Here is a 19,790-nt window from a genome sequence, read left to right on the forward strand (position 1 = left end):
GAAATGGACTGCAGCAATCTTTCTAGCATGTTCAAGTATATTTGTAATTTTTGCAGTAGAGTATAAATATAATTGTCAGCAGAAAAGAAGGCTATATCATCAGCATATACATAGACACTGATATCCTGGCAGTTCGGTATGGAACTCATTAGTATATTGAATAGAAGAGGTGAAAGGACTGCTCGTCGGGGAACTCCGGGATTCTGTTTGTATCTAGATGACGAGCATCGATCCTTGACACAGTAATATACCCGTGAGGTCAAAACGTCTGCTAAACACGCCTTCATGTACTGTGGGAAGTTTAAAAGTCATCAGTGTGTTCAGCAAAATCAAATGTTCAACGCTATCATCGGCTTTTGCAATGTCAAGGGTCACTAGTTCCACGCATTGTCTTGTTATTTTAGCAAGCTATATTCGGCTCTCTAAGTCTGCATGGGAACACCAGAATGGACAATCGGATCTAAAGCCGATTTGTTGGGGTTTTAGTATTGACTTGGCTTCTATGCAACTTGTGATCCTGCCGTGCAGAACCCCCTCTATTAGTCTGACCACGTTAGAAGTTAAGGATATAGGTGTTATATTTTCTATGTTGAATGCTGATCTTAGGTCTTCTTCTGCTTCTCCTCTTCTGATGGCTCTTACCCAATGCAGGTAACTAGACTGGCTTGGTGCCAACTGAAACGCTTCTCCGCTTTAGTTTATGTCCTGGCTACGATTGCCTATTTGATCACGGCGGGAATCCGGCTGCAGTCATATGCGTATGTGTACTATATTTTAGAACTGTAGCGTCGCGCCTGTCTTGGCCAGCTGCCGCACTAAAGAAGAAGAGGGCCGCGTGGCTCGTGACAGAATCTGGACAATCCGCGACGAGCATCTGCAATAGTCCTATTTCGTAAATTTTCCAGACTGAAAGATGCGAGAAATTGTTCTCATCCAGGCAGGACAGTGCGGAAACCAGGTTGGAGCGAAATTCTGGGAAGTGATCTCTGACGAACATGGCATTGAACCAACTGGCAGCTACCATGGAGACTCTGACCTGCAGCTCCAGCGCCTGAACGTCTACTATAAAGAGGCTCCTGAAGGCAAATATGTGCCGCGTGCGATCTTGGTTGACCTCGAGCCTGGCACCATGGACTCCGTGCGGTCCGGTCGATTTGGGCAGCTTTTTAGACCCGACAACTTCGTCTTTGGCCAGAATGGTGCCGGAAATAACTGGGCGAAGGGCTACTACACTGAAGGTGCCGAGCTCCTGGACTCTGTGCTGGACGTTGTCCGGAAGGAGGCGGAGGGTTGCGATTGCCTGCAGGGATTCCAGTTGACGCACTCGCTTGGTGGCGGCACCGGCTCTGGTATGGGCACCTTGCTCATCTCTAAGATCCGCGAGGAGTACCCCGATCGAATAATGAACACCTTCTCGATCGTCCCCTCGCCCAAGGTGTCGGACACCGTCGTCGAGCCGTACAACGCGACCCTCGCCGTTCACCAGCTCATCGACAACACAGACGAGACCATCTGCATTGACAATGAGGCCCTGTACGACATATGCTTCCGCACGCTGAAGCTCACCACGCCCACGTACGGAGACCTAAACCACCTCGTGTCTGCAACCATGTCCGGTGTCACTACTTGCCTCAGGTTCCCAGGGCAGCTGAATGGCGATCTGCGCAAGCTGGCAGTCAACATGATCCCATTCCCCCGTCTGCATTTCTTCATGTCCGGCTTCGCCCCTCTCACCGCTCGGGGCTCTCAGCAGCACCGTGCCCTGACCGTACGCGAGCTGACACAACAAATGTTCGACGCTAAGAACATGATGACAGCATGTGACCCAAGGCATGGACGCTACTTGACGGCAGCGGCCATCTTCCGTGGTCGCATGAGCATGCGAGAGGTAGATGAGCAGATGCTCAATGTTCAGAAAAACTCCCTCTACTTCGTCGAGTGGATCCCGAACAACGTCAAGACGGCCGTGTGTGACATTCCTCCTCGCGGGCTCAAGATGTCCGCCACATTCATCGGAAACAGCACTGCCATCCAAGAGCTCTTCAAGCGAATCTCTGAACAATTCACAGCCATGTTCCGCCGAAAGGCTTTCCTCCATTGGTACACGGGCGAGGGCATGGACGAGATGGAGTTCACAGAGGCAGAGTACAACATGGACGTACTGATCTCAGAGTACCAGCATTACCAGGGGGCCACTGCAGATGAGGAGGGAGTGTTCGAGTACGAACCAGAGGCCGATGCCGAGGCTTAGGCTGCATTGTTTTTTTTTTTTCATTCATTGTTTCCGAACCCGCTGACCCTTGTTCATTTTGTTCCAGTGTTTTTTCTCATTCTTGTGCAATTTTAAAATAAATACTTTTTACTCTTGAAATGTAGAGAAAGACGAGTAGCTGCCGCTCAGCTGAAGGTTTTCGGTTGCACGTCCTGTGAGAGGGAATTGGTCAAACTTATCACCTTTGGTTCTTTATCTGCTGTAGAACTTGTTTTTGCTGATTTTTCAGGAGCCATCAATGCCAGTCTCCGGTACCTGCCAGGGCTCACCCTGGTCGGCCAGTCGCCCTGCTGAATCGGTACCACTGGAGTGTTTTCTCAAGAACAGCGTATATGCAGTTTGCCTGTCGCGCTTGTGTCCACTGATGGTGGAGCCATTCGGTTGATTGAAACGGAAGTGTTTCAAGAAGAGCTTCGCAACATAACCGGGCACTTTCTGAACATCCAAGAGGTGAGGCGCTTCGGCAAAACTGGCAAACTATCCAGGTCTTCAAATATTCAATGCTTAACGGACTTACTGGTCTCCACGAGATTTGCGTTCATTGCTGTTCATGTTTTTATCCCCCCCCCCTCATCTTGCTTGCGTGAAGGGCATTGTTCGCGGTGTTCCTTCTAACATTAGTCCTAAAGCATTCTTGAAGATGGACACTCCGGCTGGCGTGATATCTGTCTACAGATGCACCAGATCTGTAGGTGATACGTGTGTTCCTACTGAAAGTGTCATTGTTACCTTTGCTGGTCTGGCACTTCCCTCTGACCCGGAGGCCTGGCCTTATCTATTCCTTGTTGACGCATTGACACCTCGCCCACTGCAGTGCTGTAACTGCTTGCGATTTGGACATAGCGCTAATGCTTGCAGATCCTCATTGAGATGTGCGAAACGCCGTGGGGCACACGCCGCATCAGATTGTCTGGTAGACAACTGCAGGTGTTGCCTATGTGATGGAGCACACACAGCCATGGACAATGGCTGTCAATGGACAATGGACAATGGCTGCTGTGAACGTGAAACAAAAATTGTGAATATTGTGCAGAAACGCAGTTGTTCTCGGTCTGAGGCAACATCTTTCATTAAAGCATGCGAGGTGGGGTACGCCACTGCTACGTCACGCGAGTGTGGGTCCATTGAAGCGACGGTCGCTTCTGCAGTGTCGGCAGCGATAGATAAAGCTATGACGGTGATCATGGAACGGCTTTTCAACACCTTTGCCGAAGGTCTGACGAAGATGCTCGCCGCCAGCGTAAACAGCCTTATTCCCTCTTTCGCTGCTCACACTGTCACGGTTCAGGTGGAAGCTGGGCACCTCGACGATGAACAAAACAATCAGTGTCAAGACGACGTTCCCCCGGAAAAAGCTCGCCAGCTTTCAGTCGCCGACCCCTAGGAAAGACTGCAGGCATGGATAGAGAATGAGGGGGTGCTGGGGGAACTGCAGAATGAGTTTGGGAAACCCAGGAGGTTGGACGACAGTCTGTTCTCACTGAAGCAGTGCATCGCAATTGCTGAAAAGGAACCCAAGCCCCTGTGGCTAGCATTTTTGGATGTCAAGGGAGTGTACGATAGCGTGGTTCAAGAGGACTTGTGGGGAATACTGGATACACTAGATGTGGAAGATGGAGTCACTAATCTTTTAAAGGATATCTATAAAAGTAACAAGGTATAGTTATAAAACGAAAAAAAAAAAACAGGTATCCAACCACACAGAGATAAAACGGGGCTTAGGCAGGGATGTCCTCTGTCCCCCTTATTATTCATGATGTACCTACAAGGATTAGAGGCCAAATTAGAGGGGAGTGGACTGGGCTTCAATCTCTCTTTCATCAAACAAGGAAAACTAATTAAACATGCACTACTAGCATTTATGTACGCAGATGATATAGTGCTAATGGCCGACAACAAGGAATATTTGCAGAGATTGATGGACATCTGCAGTAATGAGGGAGATAGGTTAGATTTCAGATTGAGTAAGGAAAAATCAGCAGTCATGATTTTCAATGACAAAGAAGGTAGTGAGTTTAGGATACAGGCTGTCACGCTAGAGATAACAGATAAATACCAATATCTGGGAGTATGGATAAGCAGGCGAACCGAGTACCTAAGGGAACACGAAATATACGTAACGCTTAAAGGTAACACGAATGCAGCGGTGATTAAAAATAGGGCACTGTGGAATTATAGTAGGTAGAGGAATATGAAAAAGGGTCATGGTTCTTGGTCCATGACCCTTTTCCTCAAACTCAAAGTGAGTTTGAGGATTCGTACTTTGCAGTGAAAAGTTTAATTTTCACTCGTGCCTTGACTTTAGCCACCAATCAGATAACCTCCTTCTAGTTAAGTCTACCCGCTTAAAGTCTATTTTGCCCTCGCTGTCCCTAAACGCCAGTGCTTTGAAAAACTCTGCGCCACCATCCTGAACTATAGGGTGAAGCCCTTTACAGAACATTATCAAGTGTTCGGCAGTTTCTTCTTCCTTTCCACACGCACTGCATACTGTGTCTTCCCCTTCGTATTTGGTCCGATATGTCTTGGTTCGCAGTACTCCCGTCCTGGCTTCAAACAGTAGAGAACTACCCCGAGTATTGTCATAGATCCTTTCCTTGGCAATTTCCTGCTTAAAAGTTCGATAGATCTCTAGTGCGGACTTCTTAATCATGCCCATTCTCCACATGTCAGTCTCCGTTTCCTTCACTTTCTTCTTAACCGAAAGTTCTTTTTGGTTTGTCCACCTGCTGTTTTCTAAGTATTTACCTGTCAACTTCCTGGTTCGCTTCCTCCATTTTGTATCGACATTCTTCATGTACAAGTAGATGAAAACCTTCCTAGCCCAACGCTCTTCCCCCATTTCTCTCAATCGCTTCTCAAACTTTATCTTGCTGCTAGCTTCCCTGCCATCAAATGATGTCCATCCCATATCACCTTGTACTCCCTGATTTGGTGTATTCCCGTGAGCTCCTAAAGCAAGCCTACCTATTCCACGTTGCTTAATTTCTATTCTTGCTTGAACTTCTGATCTCATGCACAATACGGCAGTGCCGAACGTCAGCCCAGGAACCATGACCCCTTTCCGGGTCACGGGTTGGGCACGGCAGCGCCGCGACGCAGGAGTTTACGGCAAAAGGCCCACACTCATCCCATGTATTCGACTAGGTCACTCTAACCAGGTTCTCTGAAAAGGTGTCCTCTTCCTTGGGTCAAGGAATTCATTGTTTAGGTTGGATGTGATGCGAATGTGCCAGATTGGCGCGTGAGCTCTTGTCGCGGTGGTTTGCAGCCGTTCCTTTTTTTCAATGTGTGCCCCTTGAAGTTGTTTCATTCGACGATTGTCAACTTCTGCGTCGTGTTCAGCGTAAGTCAGAAACGATCTTAAAGTCATGTAATGAATAAGACTAGACAGTACGGCAGATTAGTGTGTCATCTCAGTTATGCCATGGTGGACGAAACTACGCTCGAGCTCACGGAACTTCCAGCTCCCAGCAGAAACCTGAATGATCACTTCTCGTTGCATTCCTGACCAGATAACACAGAAAGTTGTGTCATGGCTGCTGTCTTAATGTGAAAGAAAGGTGATTTTGAGCCACACTGTCTCACGGGTGGCGTATTTTGGGACGATCTTTCCGTTTTTTTTTTTTGATTAATGGCTGATGTTCGTGACCGGCTTGCACTGACTCGTGCTAACGTCGATAACTAGTGTTGACCGAGTTTGTGTATTTCTAGGTACGCCTGCCGTGCTGCACGACCATGGGTTACGATCTTTGCCGTTTTCAAGGCGACGTCGATGAAGAGTTGATCTGCCCGGTTTGCTCAGGTGTTCTTGAGGAACCCCTACAGGTATGAAACTTTGTTTCACCTTTTTTTTTTTCGTGTCATTTGAGCTTTTTTATTAATAGTCGGACTGGTAGTTCGTGCGTGAAGTTTGCTAAAGGTTGTCATGATATGGTGCATAACGTGTAGTGTGTCGGGTTCGACGGAGCTTTGATGTCCTGAGTTCTTCACAGATGCCTCCAAGACTAACTCCTCTGTGTCCTACGCTGCTGTCGGCCCATCCTTTTCGGATGCTGGCCCTCTACATCCACGCACAAGTATCTTCACAGCGGAAGCTTACGCGATACTGGTGGCAGCTAAACACATCAAACAATTACAAATACAAAAAGCAGTAATTTATACAGACTCCCTCAGTGTGGTAACAGCTCTGCACAGTCTTAAAAAACAAAAAAACCCAGTCCTTGTCTCACTTTACTCCATTTTGTGCACACTCTACACGCACAAACAACATGTTGTAGTGTGCTGGGTGCCAGGGCACCGTGAGATCCAAGGCAACGTGAGGGCGGATCAGCTCGCTGCATCCGTCCATGAGAGCACCGCCATTACATCCATATCAATCCCGGCCCTTGATCTTAAGCCGTCTCTCAAACTAAACCTCAGGGACTACTGGCAGAGCAAGTGGGATACACACACACAAAACAAACTACACGTTATCAAGCCACACCTTGGCCATTGGCCACCAGTATCAAAATCACGTCTAACAGAGGTAACACTAACAAGACTCAGGATAGGGCACACATACACGACACACACACATCTTTTATCCGGTGGTGATCCACCATTGTGTGATAAATGTGGTGAGGCTTTAACAGTTCTTCACGTTTTAATCCAATGTAAACAGTTAGACACTCTAAGAAGACAACACTTCCCATTACCCTACCGACAACATATACCTTTACACCCTGCAATGTTTGTCGGTAGGGAACCACTTTTCACCCATAAATCATTGTTAGCTTTTTTAAGAGATGTTAATTTTTACCATGTATTATACCCAGGCATTGCGTAGCGTGACCTCTCAAGAGAGGTCGCTGCTGCTGTGATTACATTTAAAAGCACTTGCCTCGCAGCCCTTCGACACAAGGGCACTGATGAGACAAGTGTGCTAGTGCCAAATATTTTTACATGTTTTTATTATCAAAACCTTTGTCACCCTTTTTAATATGCATATCACGCCACTGTCATGTCTTTAATACTTATGTTTTTACCCACATTATCGCGAGGAATTTTAAGGCCCCTATACAGCCACGCAACATATCATTGTCCGCATCTCTATACTCATTGAAATGGCGCTCTTTGGCCATCAATTGGCCCTTGCGCCATAAAACACCACACATCATCATCATCGACGGAGCTTTGACAGCGTTTCGCATCTAATTTCACAACTCTGTGTAATTTCTGCTGTGTGTTCGTTGTCGCACTGTGTGTGAACTGCAATTATGTCTAGCTGAACATAAATTCTGTTCGTAAAATTCTGTGTTGTGTCGGCGCTGTGGAACAGTTCACATGCCCGCTCGGGGACGCGCGCATCGAGGCACCGTTAGAGAGCCTTCATGTATAGACCTTGCATCAGGCGAGAAGGTCCGGTCTGGCAACCATTGCAATCCTCCTCTCTGGCAAGCGGGCGATGGCTTGGAGTGTGTGTTGAGGCTGGTACGTGTGGCGTTATCGAGCGGTTTGCCATGAATTAAGCCAACCTGCAGATTTTTTTTCTTCATTGCTAGGATGGCCAAGAATTGGTCATCAGTGAACCACTGCGCTGTTTTTCGGTGCAGTAACAACTACAGAAAAAAGAAACTGCTGTCGGAAGAAATATGCCATGTGCATCACCGAAGACGTTTTTTTTTTGGCTGGGGACTCTTCTTCAAGTTGCATCGTTTTCCTATTGACGAGGAACAGCGGCTTCTATGGCTTGCAAACTTAAACAGGAAAAACTTTGTACCTTCCGTGGGTACTGGGGTATGTTCAGAGCACTTTTTCTCAGGCGAACGAACCGCAACGACTTGACACCGATGCTCAACCTCAGCTATGAATGGAAGGTATACAGCCTACAGCTATTCCAACAATGACAGTATTTCCCCGATAAGCAGCCCCAAGTAACATTTCTTTCTATCGCAGGTCAAAGTACTGCGGCACCGAAAGTCACTCAGATATCGCGATTAAAGAAAAAAAGAAGATAAAAAGGGGATGCGCAGACACGTCAGCATCGTTTGATGTAAAGGCTGTATTCTAGTGCACACATGTAAAAACAAATGAGCGAGTAAGATACCGTCACTCCTTCAGATTTGAGAAACAATTCAGTTAACAGCTAGTGTGCAGTTAACACAAACCGTCAGTGCCATGAAATAAAGACTAACCGCTACACTCCAATTCACCGCTTCATGCAAGAGCGGTAGCCGGTGCAACGGCATTGTGTAAAAAATCTTTTTAGAAAGGCGTATGACTACAGCCATCGGTTACCCTGTCTACGCGCTACATGCCCGGCCCATGTCTATTTCCTCTTCTTTATTTCAACTATGATATCCTTAACCCCCGTTTGTCCCCTAATCCACTCTGATGTCTTCTTGTCTCTTAAGGTTACACCTACGATTTTTCTTTCCATTGCTCGCTGCGTCGTTCTCAATTTAAGCGGAACCCTCTGTGTAAGTCTCCAGGTTTCTGCTTCGTAGCTAAGTACCGGTAAGATACAGCTATTATATACCTTCCTCTTGAGGGATAGTGGCAATCTACCTGTCATAATTTGAGAGTGCTTGCTGAATGTGATCCACCCCATTCTTATTCCTCTAGTTACTTAAATCTCGTGGTTCGGCTCTGTGGTTATTACCTGCCCTAAGTAGACATAGTCTTTTACAACTTCAAGTGCACTATTACCTATCTCGAAGCGCTGCTCCTTTCCGAGTTTGTTGTACATTACTTTTGTTTTCTGCAGAATAATTTTAAGACCCACCTTTCTGCTCTCCTTGTCTAACTCCGTAATCATGAGTTGCAATTCGTCCCCTGAGTTACTCAGCAATGCAATGTCATCGGCGAAGCGCAGGTTACTAAGGTACTCTCCATTAACTCTTATCCCTAACTGTTCCCATTCTAGGCTTCTGAAAACCTCCTGTAAGCACGCGGTAAATAGCATTGGGGAGATTGTGTCCCCCTGCCTTACACCCTTCTTTATTGGTATTCTGTTGCTTTCTTTATGAAGCACTATGGTAGCAGTTGATCCCCTGTAGATCCCCGCGTAGACAGAATAACCGATGGTCATTAAGGGTAACTAACTGGATTCCCAGAGAAGGGAAGCGGGTTAGGGGGAGACAGAAGGTTAGGTGGGCAGATGAGATTAAGAAGTTTGCTGGTATAAATTGGCAGCAGCAAGCACAGGACCGGGTTAACTGGCGGAACATGGGAGAGGCCTTTGTCCTGCAGTGGACGTAGTCAGGCTGATGATGATGATGATTACAGCTCAAGATTAAGATATTCACTATGCTCTCAAAGTGTTGTTGCTCAGTCTCGAAAAGAAAGAACTCAGAATATTGCACATATTGTGCTGTGAATATATTGCATCAACAGAGGCGGACTCATTCGCGGCGCTGTGTAATAAAACTATTGACCCTCAGCGATTTGAACCTTGTCAGAACGTCTCATAGACTCATTTTTTAAAGAACCTGCATCACTTCAGTCAAAATTCACCACGTAAAAACTAAACAAGAACAATAAAATCGCAGCCGCACGTTTAATTTCTATGCAAATAGCGAGCTTCCCGCATGCCAAATGGGTTGCCAGACCAGAAAAAGGCCGCCCGGTAGCAAATGGTGGTGCCCACGAAAAAAATGTTTATAACGCCTAGAATATACTGGCTGGTTGCTGAGCGGAGCAGTTCACAATGGGAGGAAATGGCTGGGCCGGTGGTGCCTTCCAACTTTAGTGGGCAAGCGGCGCCACTTGTTGCTAAGGTGCAGTCAGTGCCGCCCGTTTGTATGCGTGTTGCCTTTGTTGCTTCTGCGGCATTGTAAGTTCTTTGTGCCTCGTGTTGTCAGAAGCTGTATTATTGACGTGTGCACTGTTTTTAGTGTGTTAACCCTGTTCTTTATGCCCTTTGGATCCGCAAAGACATGATATAACGGGAGAGGCATCAGGGCAAGCAGAAAACGTGCTTTGTGCTGAAGTGGCTATCGCACAATCCCGGAGAAGTTGTCTGTGTTTCCTGTGTCGTCAGACGTGACTTGCTGAGTGGGAGCGGCTCAGGCTGACTCAGGCATGTGTGTTTTATGAGAAGCATTTTGAGGACATCTACTTAAAAGAACCTTTAAAGCTACTGTGGGCGTCGTTGTCAAAGAGATCGCCAGGGAAATACCGCGCCTGAACCCTGACGCACTACCAACAGTATTTGACAGCTGCCCTAAACACCTTCTGCGTAAAAAGGAACAGGAAAAGAAAGTCAGAAATATTTGTGACCGTACCATCACTAAACGGCCAAGCGCAGTGCCGTTACAGATGTCAGCAGTGGGTCATCAAGCACACACCTGCATTGCAGTGTTCAGTCCATCGTGCTTCAAGCGGAGTGCTCAGCCACGGGGCTCTGTTTATATTACTGTGCTTCAAGCTCAACACCTGTTCTGCAAGTTTTCAATTCCTGCGACGTGGACTATTTTGACCGAAGCCAAGCTGGCTCTATCGCCTACACGCGTTATCACGCAGAAAACAACATTGTTGCTGCGCTATTTATTGAAATAACGGGGACATTTGGAGCTGACGTTCAGAGCTGTTATGCCCCACGTGATTCAGTACTGGCTACAGCATATTTCAGGGAACTGTATTTTTCTGAAAAGTGTCAGCTTAGTGTTGATAGCTGCGCGCAGTGCAAATATCTACGAAGGCTCGTGCAAAACAGACTGCACAGGAAAAAGTGCACAACATGCTCTAAACAATCTGTCAGTGTATCATATTGTGTGAAACTGGCCACTGTGCAGAAGCAAGTGGCTGGCATGAAAGTCCAGAATGAGGCACTGAATAAATTAGCAGTGCAAGAAAGAGTAGCAACCCCCCTCAAAAGCGGTAACTTGCTGTGAAAATATGCTTTCTTGCTGCCCAACGACAATCTGTGAAAGGCATGCCATACGATGTGAACTGGATAGTCGAGTGCCTTTAGATGCGAATGCTCAGCTCGAGACTCTATGAGCACCTGCGCAAGGAAAAGATATATTTGTTTTGCCGGGATGAACTTATTTGCAAAACGTACGTGCAGTGGTTTAAATTAGACTTAATTCAAATATATTTTCTGCCTGAAAGAAAAAGAAGACCAGGGAGATGGATTCTTTCAGCCACCACGGGGGCCTTGTCATTGACCAGTCCTGGGCAAAATATCTGTTCGCGATTGACAATTATAGTAGCCGCATGATCAGACTACCCCGGCACATAAAGTGTACCCTTAGCATGATGCTGCATCATACCGAGTGTGATAAGCCGCTAACGAAATAAAATATCACAATGATTGATCGAGCGGTGTGGATAGCAGTTGACTAGATCGAGTAAAATTATTGCGTTGGAAAGAAAACAACACGGCGGGACAAAGAAAAAAAAAGAAAGAAGCAGGCACTCTTCTTCAGTTCTGTGTGGCGCGGTTTTTAAGCAGTAAGATGTACCAAGTGGCAGCAGCTGCGAAGACACCCTAAATCGGGAAAACTTGCGAACAGTTTTGTGTACCTGTGAAAAATCGGGAGTTTTATTGTTCATAATCGAAATTGCCATGAGCCAGTTTTACGACACGATTTCTCGCATCTAATGTGTCAATCTTAACTTATTATTTTGAAATAGCAGCTTTTGTAAGCCATAGTACATTCAAAGTGGCTCCTCGTATTTGGCCTTGGTCGTCATAAGCACGGAATCGCGAAAACAAGCAGACGATTTGAGGTACGTGCGTGTGAAACGCTTCGTCGTTCTGTCATTCCGAACCAGCAGAGGATTATCTTAGGGCATATGAAAGGATTTTTTTAACGTGAGGTGAATTACAAAACAGAAAGGAATAGAGTGACAGGACAGAGTGCTCTGTCCTGCCACTTTATTCCTTCCTGTTAAGTATTTCGCCTCACGCTAAAAAAATCCTTTCATATGCTTCATCAACAAGCTTACATTGCAACTATCTTGGGGCAGTTATTCAGCACTAAGATCTTTTTGCGTCTGGTCAAGTCTGTTGTCAAGTGTGTTAAAAGCAACGAAGACTGGATTTGCTGCAGAAAGTGCTCTGCTACGCTTCTCCTAGCGCAGGAGCCGCCGACGCGCGGTGGACCTTAGAGAGTGGCAGCGCCACTATGCAGTGACGGTGGGAAGGCATCAGCGCGGCGGCCACGCGAGAGCACGCACTGAGCACACTTGCCAGTATACTCTAGGCACTATACTTCATGTGCGCGCGTCTCCGTGTTTAAGCATGGTGACAACTTCGACCATGTTTGCTTACAGCGGGCTAAAACGACCACCATACTTGACGGGCCGCCATGTTAGTTCTCAGCGGTCGCTCATTTACATTGAAGGCAGCGTCGGTTTCAACGAGAAGGGGTTGGTGTTTTTTTTATATAGCAAGTTCTGAAAGCTGGAGGGTTGTTTTCTGAAGTTAGCTGTCGTTTTGTAGAACAGAAAAAACGTCATACGACTCGAGTTCGTATGAAATACCATTAAAACAGTTAGTTTCTCCCATTTGGTAGACCCACCGCGGAGTGAGGATATTTAGGAGTCTTATATTTGCGAAGGGGAGAACCTCGATTTCACTGTGAACAAACTTCAATGTCTGGGTGGCATTGCTGAAACTCACCTTATCACTGCAGAAACCTCAAAGGCCTTGCCCCGCCACGGTGGTCTAGTGGCTAAGGTACTCGGCTGCTGACCCGCAGGTAGCGGGATCAAATCCCGGCTGTGGCGGCTGCATTTCCGATGGAGGCAGAAATGGTGTAGGCCCATGTACTCAGATTTGGGTGCACGTTAAAGAACCCCAGGTGGTCGAAATTTCCGGAGCCCTCCACTACGGCGTCTCTCATAATCATATGGTGGTTTTGGGACGTTAAACCCCACAAATCAATCAATCAAACCTCAAAGGCCTTCTAGTGCAAGGCTTGAGACCATGCTGTATTATGTGACAGCATCCATAACGACAGGGAAGGCAGTTCAAACAACCGGGTAGCTCGCGATGTTCTTTGTAAACTGCATAACTCCACTAGCCTGTTTCTCATACCCTAAATATTACTTTTGTTCGTAATATAATTTCCCACAGCAAGTTTGGATCTTGCAAACGAATCTGTACAATGGACTGCTTCAAAACCTTACAAGCTGTAAGCATTGCCAGAAAATAGTAGGGTACTCACTCATATTACACCAACCCTCCCCCTCCCCCCACAAGCCTGTATATTAGGCTAGAAGAAAAGCAAAGGGAAGTAACAAGGGACAAACCAAGTTTTTCCAGGTCAGATTTTATTGCAAGCAGCATCCAAACAGCATCTGGCCTTAATTTCTTCAAACTGTCCTGCCTCCTTTGCTGGAAGCTTGTGTCCTCGCAGTGGGCCTACGATAAAGCAATAAGGCCAAAAGTTATACACGGCGCCGACCACATATACGGAGTCCATACACATTTTCTCTGCAAGCACTAAATAAAGACTGAGTTCACGATATCAAATCATATTTTTGGCTGGTTATGAAACAAAAGGACGACAAAACTAACAACGCAGCAGCAATCTCTCATGGGGCATATTTGAGTTATGGGCCAACAACTGACTTGCTTAGTGCACATTTACTGCACCGTTCAGGACCGCCACACAGACAGATAGACAAACAGTAAATCTGTCGCATTCTATATTGTTAAAGCTAAATACTTTTTGCCAATGTAGAGCGAGTTTCAGTGTGGTTCTGCATGTCATTGAAGGGAATTCAGAACGAATATTCCATGGAAAGCCGCACAACATATAGTTGTGTTGTAACTGTTCAAGACTACAAGAGTCTACAGGGAACGGGTTCGTCGGCTCGTCTGTCTACCTCTCCAAATGCCCCTCCTGAGCGACCGAAAAGAAAGTGCAAAAATGTGAACATGTGTCAGCAAAGGAAGACGCGAACGCGCGCGTCTGTTGGTGGTTTACGGGCGTGGCGTTTTCCGGTACGAATACGGTGACGGCTTCCGAAACCAATGAAACGCAGATAGTGAATGCATGCAAGGCCATACGTTCGACTAGTCATATCATTCGATTGGTGAACTGCGGTTCGACTACGAGGATAAACAAGCATACTAATGTTAACCAGCTTTCGCCCGCATAACCCGGCGTAGCCGAATGAAGCCTGGTCAATTTCTTTACTGTGCAAGTTATCGTGTTTACTTTGCTCAAACTGCTTCTTTTGCATGTTTAAGTCAGCCATTTCACTAAATATGTGGCGATATACTCAACCCACTCGTAATAAAATGGGTACTCGCCTCACAAACACAGGGAGAAGTAGTCGGCTCCATGGAATCTTGCTTCACTTGTGTAATCCAGCATTACTATTGGGGAGAGCCAGTCGGGAAGCGGGACAGTATCCAGATGGTTTCGCATTGTGGCATGCCGTACCCTGGCAATCACACTCCAAAGTTCTTGTAGGTGCGCTTAGCGCGAGGATGTTGTCGTAGCCGAAGCTAGGTCAACGGTGTAGTCAAATGCAGCTCATATCGCCGCTAGCACATTTTTTTTGCGCCAACATGCACCTGGTGCAGTGTGGCAGAGCTGGAATGCGTGACCGCAAGAAGCAACATGGTGCTTGTTGCCGTGAAAACTGGGACTGGCAACATAGGGCGGCGGCAAGTGGTGGATCAAAGGCTGACACCACCCCAAAACAAAGACGCGTGCACATGAAGGCTCCCTAGACATCCTAGTTTACTTGGTGTTGTTGAGATACTATATGCATAGCTAACTTTACTTGGCAAACGCGTGACCCATGCCGTGACCCTGTTTACTTATACCATACATTTGTAAAAGTGCGCACTCAACTTTAAGCGCTTTACTTTTTTAATGCTGCTACCACTTTTTTGGCAGCCAAGGTACCAGTGGCACATAAGCAATAAATTATCTCTGGCCATCTGTTCGGCCGTACAAGTACAGAAAAAAAGAAGGTTGAGAATGAAGTGCCAGAATCACTTAAAATTTGGATGTAGAGGATTGCATATCAGTTTTGATCACTCGGGGTCCTTTAATGGGCATCGTAGATGTTAAAGGACCTACACCTGGCCAGAACATGTAATTATATCCTGGTGGAAACGAAAAGACCTTGAATAGTGACAGATTATATATAGTGTCCGTTTCACAATCGGGATAGTATTTATACTTGTAAATCCCGTTTGGCAGTCACGAAAAATAGTGCACTCTGCTTATAGAAAGTATTCACTTGACGTTATCCACAAGGTGTGCTAGTGTCGTTCCAGGATGCAGCCATCTTGGCAGCATCCTGGTTCAATGCGCTTGCGGTAGCTCCGGTGACACTGTAGAGCTATCTGTTTTTCTCTGTTTTATTGGTGTACCTGTGCTACCTGGAGAAAGTGCATCTGTGCAGTGGCTTGGACCCAATCGAACTTCAAGACCCTGAACTCCACCGTGATGTTTAACTGCTGCCGCGGGTCAACTTCACTGACATAAAGAGGGCTACCTTGTTCATGCGACAAGTTTTGTGTCACGTGAGCATAGGTTGGTCACGAGTCGGCTCACTCGGATTCACTCAGATCGAGCTGGGAGTCGGAGTCTGAGTGAGTTCGGGTGAGTAATATTTTCGTGAATCTGAGTGCGAGTGAGTCCGGTTGAAAAAAAATTTTCGTGAGTGCGTGTGCATGTGAGTTTGGCTCAGGAAAATTTTGGTGAGTCTGAGTGCGAGTGAGTCCAAAGCGCAAATTATATACCTTGAGTGAATCTGAGTGAGTTCCACTTTCTTTTGCCAACATAAGGTCCTATCTAGTCATCTTTGGCATTTCTATCAGCCTTACCTGGTTTCACGTGTGTACTCACGTGTTCTCACAGATATTCCAAAAGGTTGTCATTCATACACTGTTTCAATGTTTATAAATTATAGACGTGAATTACAAAGCGGATGCCTTGACCTCCCCCCACCAACTCTTCCAGTGAGTTCCTCCATTACTGTATCTTATGCTGCCATCTCACATAAAATCGGTGATATTATTGTTGTTGGAATTTTCTCAGAAGCACGCTTGGGTTAGCGGCGAAAACTATGCTTTATTAGATATTGGGTGTCTCTAGGTTACAATTTTAGGGTTCAAAATATGGAAAAACCTCTTTATTTACTTTACAAACTTCCCGATTTAATAGAGTAATTTGAGTAGATTGTGATGATGGTTTTAATTTATCGAGTTTCAACTGTGTATGTAGAGGTGCGATGAATTTAGTTGGAATTTGAAACATTTTTGTCATAAAAAATGAAATCCTAGTCTGTATGCTGTTTTTTAGTCCTTGAAGAACGTGTGATATCTTTGTATAGGTGCGATAAATTAAGTTGGATTTTGAAACATTGTTAAAGTAAAAAACGAAATCCTTATATGTATGCCATTTTTTATGTTCTTGAAGAATGTATGATATCCTTGTATATGAGCAATAAATTTAGTTGAAATTTGAAACATTGTTATGGTAAAAAATGAAATCCTTATTTGTATACCATATTTTAGTCCTTGAAGAATGTGTGATTTCTTTGTATAAGTGCAGTAAATTTAGTTGGAATTTAAAACATTGTTATACTAGAAAATGAAATCCTCATTTATATGCCCTTTTTTAGTCCTTGAAGAACGTGTGATATCCTTGAATTTTCTCCTTTGAAGCCAGTACAAGCCCTGCTTAGCCGACTTGTGCGTTGTCTGTTGACAGTGGCAGCACACGACCCCGATGTAGCGCAGCTAACTGTTGCACTAGCCTTTGTCATTGACAGTGACATTGTGAAAGCGCAAAGCTTTGGCTAAAGTTCTGGAAGACTAGAAAAGATGTCCTATTTAAACTTTCAAGCTCATAATACTGTGGTGCATTATGCTTCAAATGATGCAAACATTTCTGTACAGTGCACGTCTCGATATTTTTTTTCAAAGACAAAGTGGCGCATGTACTCTGGTTCTCTATAAAATGACAATTTACTCTCCTCTGCTCATTGCTTCTTTTTAAATTTAAAGCCAGTAGTTTCAAAGTCATAGGTTGAATGATTTTTGCTTTAGTAATATTGTTGTTGTAATGCTGTCATATTCACTTATGCCAACATTAGGTGGCTTAACATGAGTCGAAAGGATTCTCTATCGTCACAAGGAGAATATGAGTATAATAAAAAATGTTTAGATAGTACTTAGCTCTTTTGACATTGCAGGAAAGTTGTTCATATTTTGTAGGTAGCAGTAAATATTTTTTGCTATGGATAATTTCATATATCAATATAAAGCTAAATGAATTATTTTTAGTGGGATTCCTGTAAAGCACTATTAGGTTGTTTTATCCAATAATTTAATGAAAAAAAGGGGGCAGGGGAACGGTTGAACATTGCATAAGCTATTCATTTTTAGGGGGATTCCTGTAAAGCACTATTTGGTTGTTTTATCCAATAATTTAATGAAAAAAATGGGGCAGGGGAATGGTTGAACATTGTATAAGCTATTCCTGATGTTGAGTGAAGTACATAGAAGGAAAAACAAAAAAGTTATCTGAAATGTACTAGCTGTCAGCTCAAGAGTTGTCTATAATAGAGGAAATCCTCAATCATTTAGCTCATAAAGTGTATGAGTTACAAAATTCCTTTTTCTGCATAGTGAAAACTGCATTGTTTTATCAAAGAACGAAAGAAGGCAGTTTTTTTTTCTTGAGGGGCAAGTTTTTTTGTTGGACATGGCCAAATGAATTCATTGGACCGTTAAGCCAAGTGAACTTGGATCCTACCAACGGAAAGGGTGCTGCTTCATCCACGCTAAATAATTTCAGCATGTTTCATAATTAGTACACTACGGTTGAAAACAACAAATAATGTTCCCTGTGATTACTTTATCTGAATTGTCTGTTGGATTTATTGGGTTATATTGTCAAATTGTAATGTTATAATTTTTCCTCTACAAATTTTCTAAACACACTAATGAGTATTAGTAAAAAAAATAAAGTTGCTTTAGAGACATATTTTGGCAAATCATGCTTAAAAGCAACACAAGAAATCTCGTACCAAGAGATAATACTGAAGACAGCACCAATAAATCCTAAAGTTTCCTTAACTGTAAGCAATAAGAATATTTTGAATGTGTCAGGTAAAAAAACCTAGAATTTTAATGTCTTGACACTAGCGAAATAACTGGCATCTCATTGTTTTCACCTTGCACATGAATGAGCTGTGTCGTCTGCAGTAAAACCTATTGTCACTCATTGCTATAGTGTTGTGAGGTGCCTTACAATTTTCAGTCACTGTTCCATAAGCCTGATACCTTGATGGCCATGTCTTGTCAACGTATTGTGCAGATTATTGATAGAATACAGTCTGAGGGGTTTATGCGCAATGCTGATCTTTGCTGTTGCAGGGAGTGTGTTAGTCGTGACAGTGACTCAGTAAAAGTCTCTGGCTTTCCAATGGCTAGCAGTCTGCTACTGCTGAATTGTGCAGCTGGACAGATAAATGATGCCAAGTAGAAGAAAGATACATTTCGTCTTTTTCTCTAGTGCCAGTGGTGGGTTTTATAGTGTCCGGTGAAATGCGTGTGAAAGGCTTATATAGTCGATTCCCATATATCGTTGCATTGCCTGTTCTGCTGAAACAGCTGACCACACAGTGCTGGAGGCTGTGCCCATTTCAGATGAAACCTTTTCAATTCTCCTCACCTATATGAACTGATACCCTCACTGTGAATGTTTTTGTGGCAGCTTCACTATAATAATTTCAGACCTACACTCAACATTCATATTCTCTGCAGGCACCACAATGTGAGCATGCCTTCTGCCAAGGCTGCATCTGTCAGTGGTTGTCAAGACAGCAGACATGCCCTGTTGACCGGCAGTCCATCACTGCAGCACAGCTTAAGCCCGTGCCACGCATTCTGCGAAACTTGTTGTCCAGGCTCCAAATGTCGTGTGACAATGCCCAGTTTGGCTGTAGTGCCATTGTCAAGCTTGACTGTCTGACATCACACCGAGAAACTTGTGAGCACAACCCTCGGCGACTAGTGCCATGCGAGCAGGGCTGTGGCCTTGTTGTTCCAAAAGATGAACTGAAGGTTTGTTGAACTGCACTTATAACGCTGGGAATCATTTGAATAATGTATTGAATGAGTCAAACAGACGTTTAGGCCAGGAAAAGTGTAGGGTACAGTGATTGGACTCTTTGAACTGTTGTGTTATAATAATAACGTAAATTGAATGAAATGAAAGTGAAGGAAAAAAAAAAACACCCTTTCATCACAGAGACCCAAATCCACGACTTTTGAGTAGTGTGTTGAATACTCTACCCATTGTGCTGCGGTAGAAAGTGCTTCCCTGTTTGCTTTATTGGGAATCCCCGAGAGCCTCGGCCAGTGCCACTTGTAATGAAGGCAAAAGTGTGGAACACACTTCTTGCCAGAGGGTGCCATGTGTTACGTGATCTTTGCATGAGGTGGCAGCTCACCAACAAACTTTCCTATGCAAAGGTAAGGCATTAATTATGCCAAGAAAAGCCCTCGCTATGAATGAACAAAAGAAGGTGATTTTTTTTAGAGGAG

General features: G+C 44.8%; 2 protein-coding genes across 3 annotated transcripts in view; both read left to right on the top strand.

Annotated features, from left to right (window-relative positions):
- Nucleotides 1-348: 348 nt before the first annotated feature.
- LOC119175832 (tubulin beta chain-like) lies at nucleotides 349-4,089 on the top strand. Its single transcript, XM_037426831.2, has one exon. It carries the CDS (start codon nucleotides 914-916, stop codon nucleotides 2,249-2,251), a length of 1,338 nt encoding a protein of 445 aa, XP_037282728.2. The 5' UTR covers nucleotides 349-913; the 3' UTR covers nucleotides 2,252-4,089.
- A 1,398-nt stretch (nucleotides 4,090-5,487) lies between these two features.
- elgi (E3 ubiquitin-protein ligase NRDP1 elgi) overlaps nucleotides 5,488-19,790 on the top strand; it is a 51,935-nt gene continuing 37,632 nt past the window's right edge. Inside the window, exons 1-3 of one of the 2 annotated variants that reach the window (XM_037426833.2) lie at nucleotides 5,488-5,618; nucleotides 5,987-6,100; nucleotides 19,008-19,307. In XM_037426833.2, coding sequence (XP_037282730.1) covers nucleotides 6,011-6,100; nucleotides 19,008-19,307 — 390 coding nt within the window. In that variant the 5' untranslated portion in view covers nucleotides 5,488-5,618; nucleotides 5,987-6,010. Of the gene's footprint in view, nucleotides 5,619-5,727; nucleotides 5,836-5,986; nucleotides 6,101-19,007; nucleotides 19,308-19,790 lie in introns of those variants that run through there. The other variant, XM_075876268.1, reaches the window with a different exon arrangement.

This window comes from Rhipicephalus microplus, chromosome X, assembly GCF_043290135.1.
Source record: "Rhipicephalus microplus isolate Deutch F79 chromosome X, USDA_Rmic, whole genome shotgun sequence".
NCBI lineage: Eukaryota > Metazoa > Arthropoda > Arachnida > Ixodida > Ixodidae > Rhipicephalus > Rhipicephalus microplus.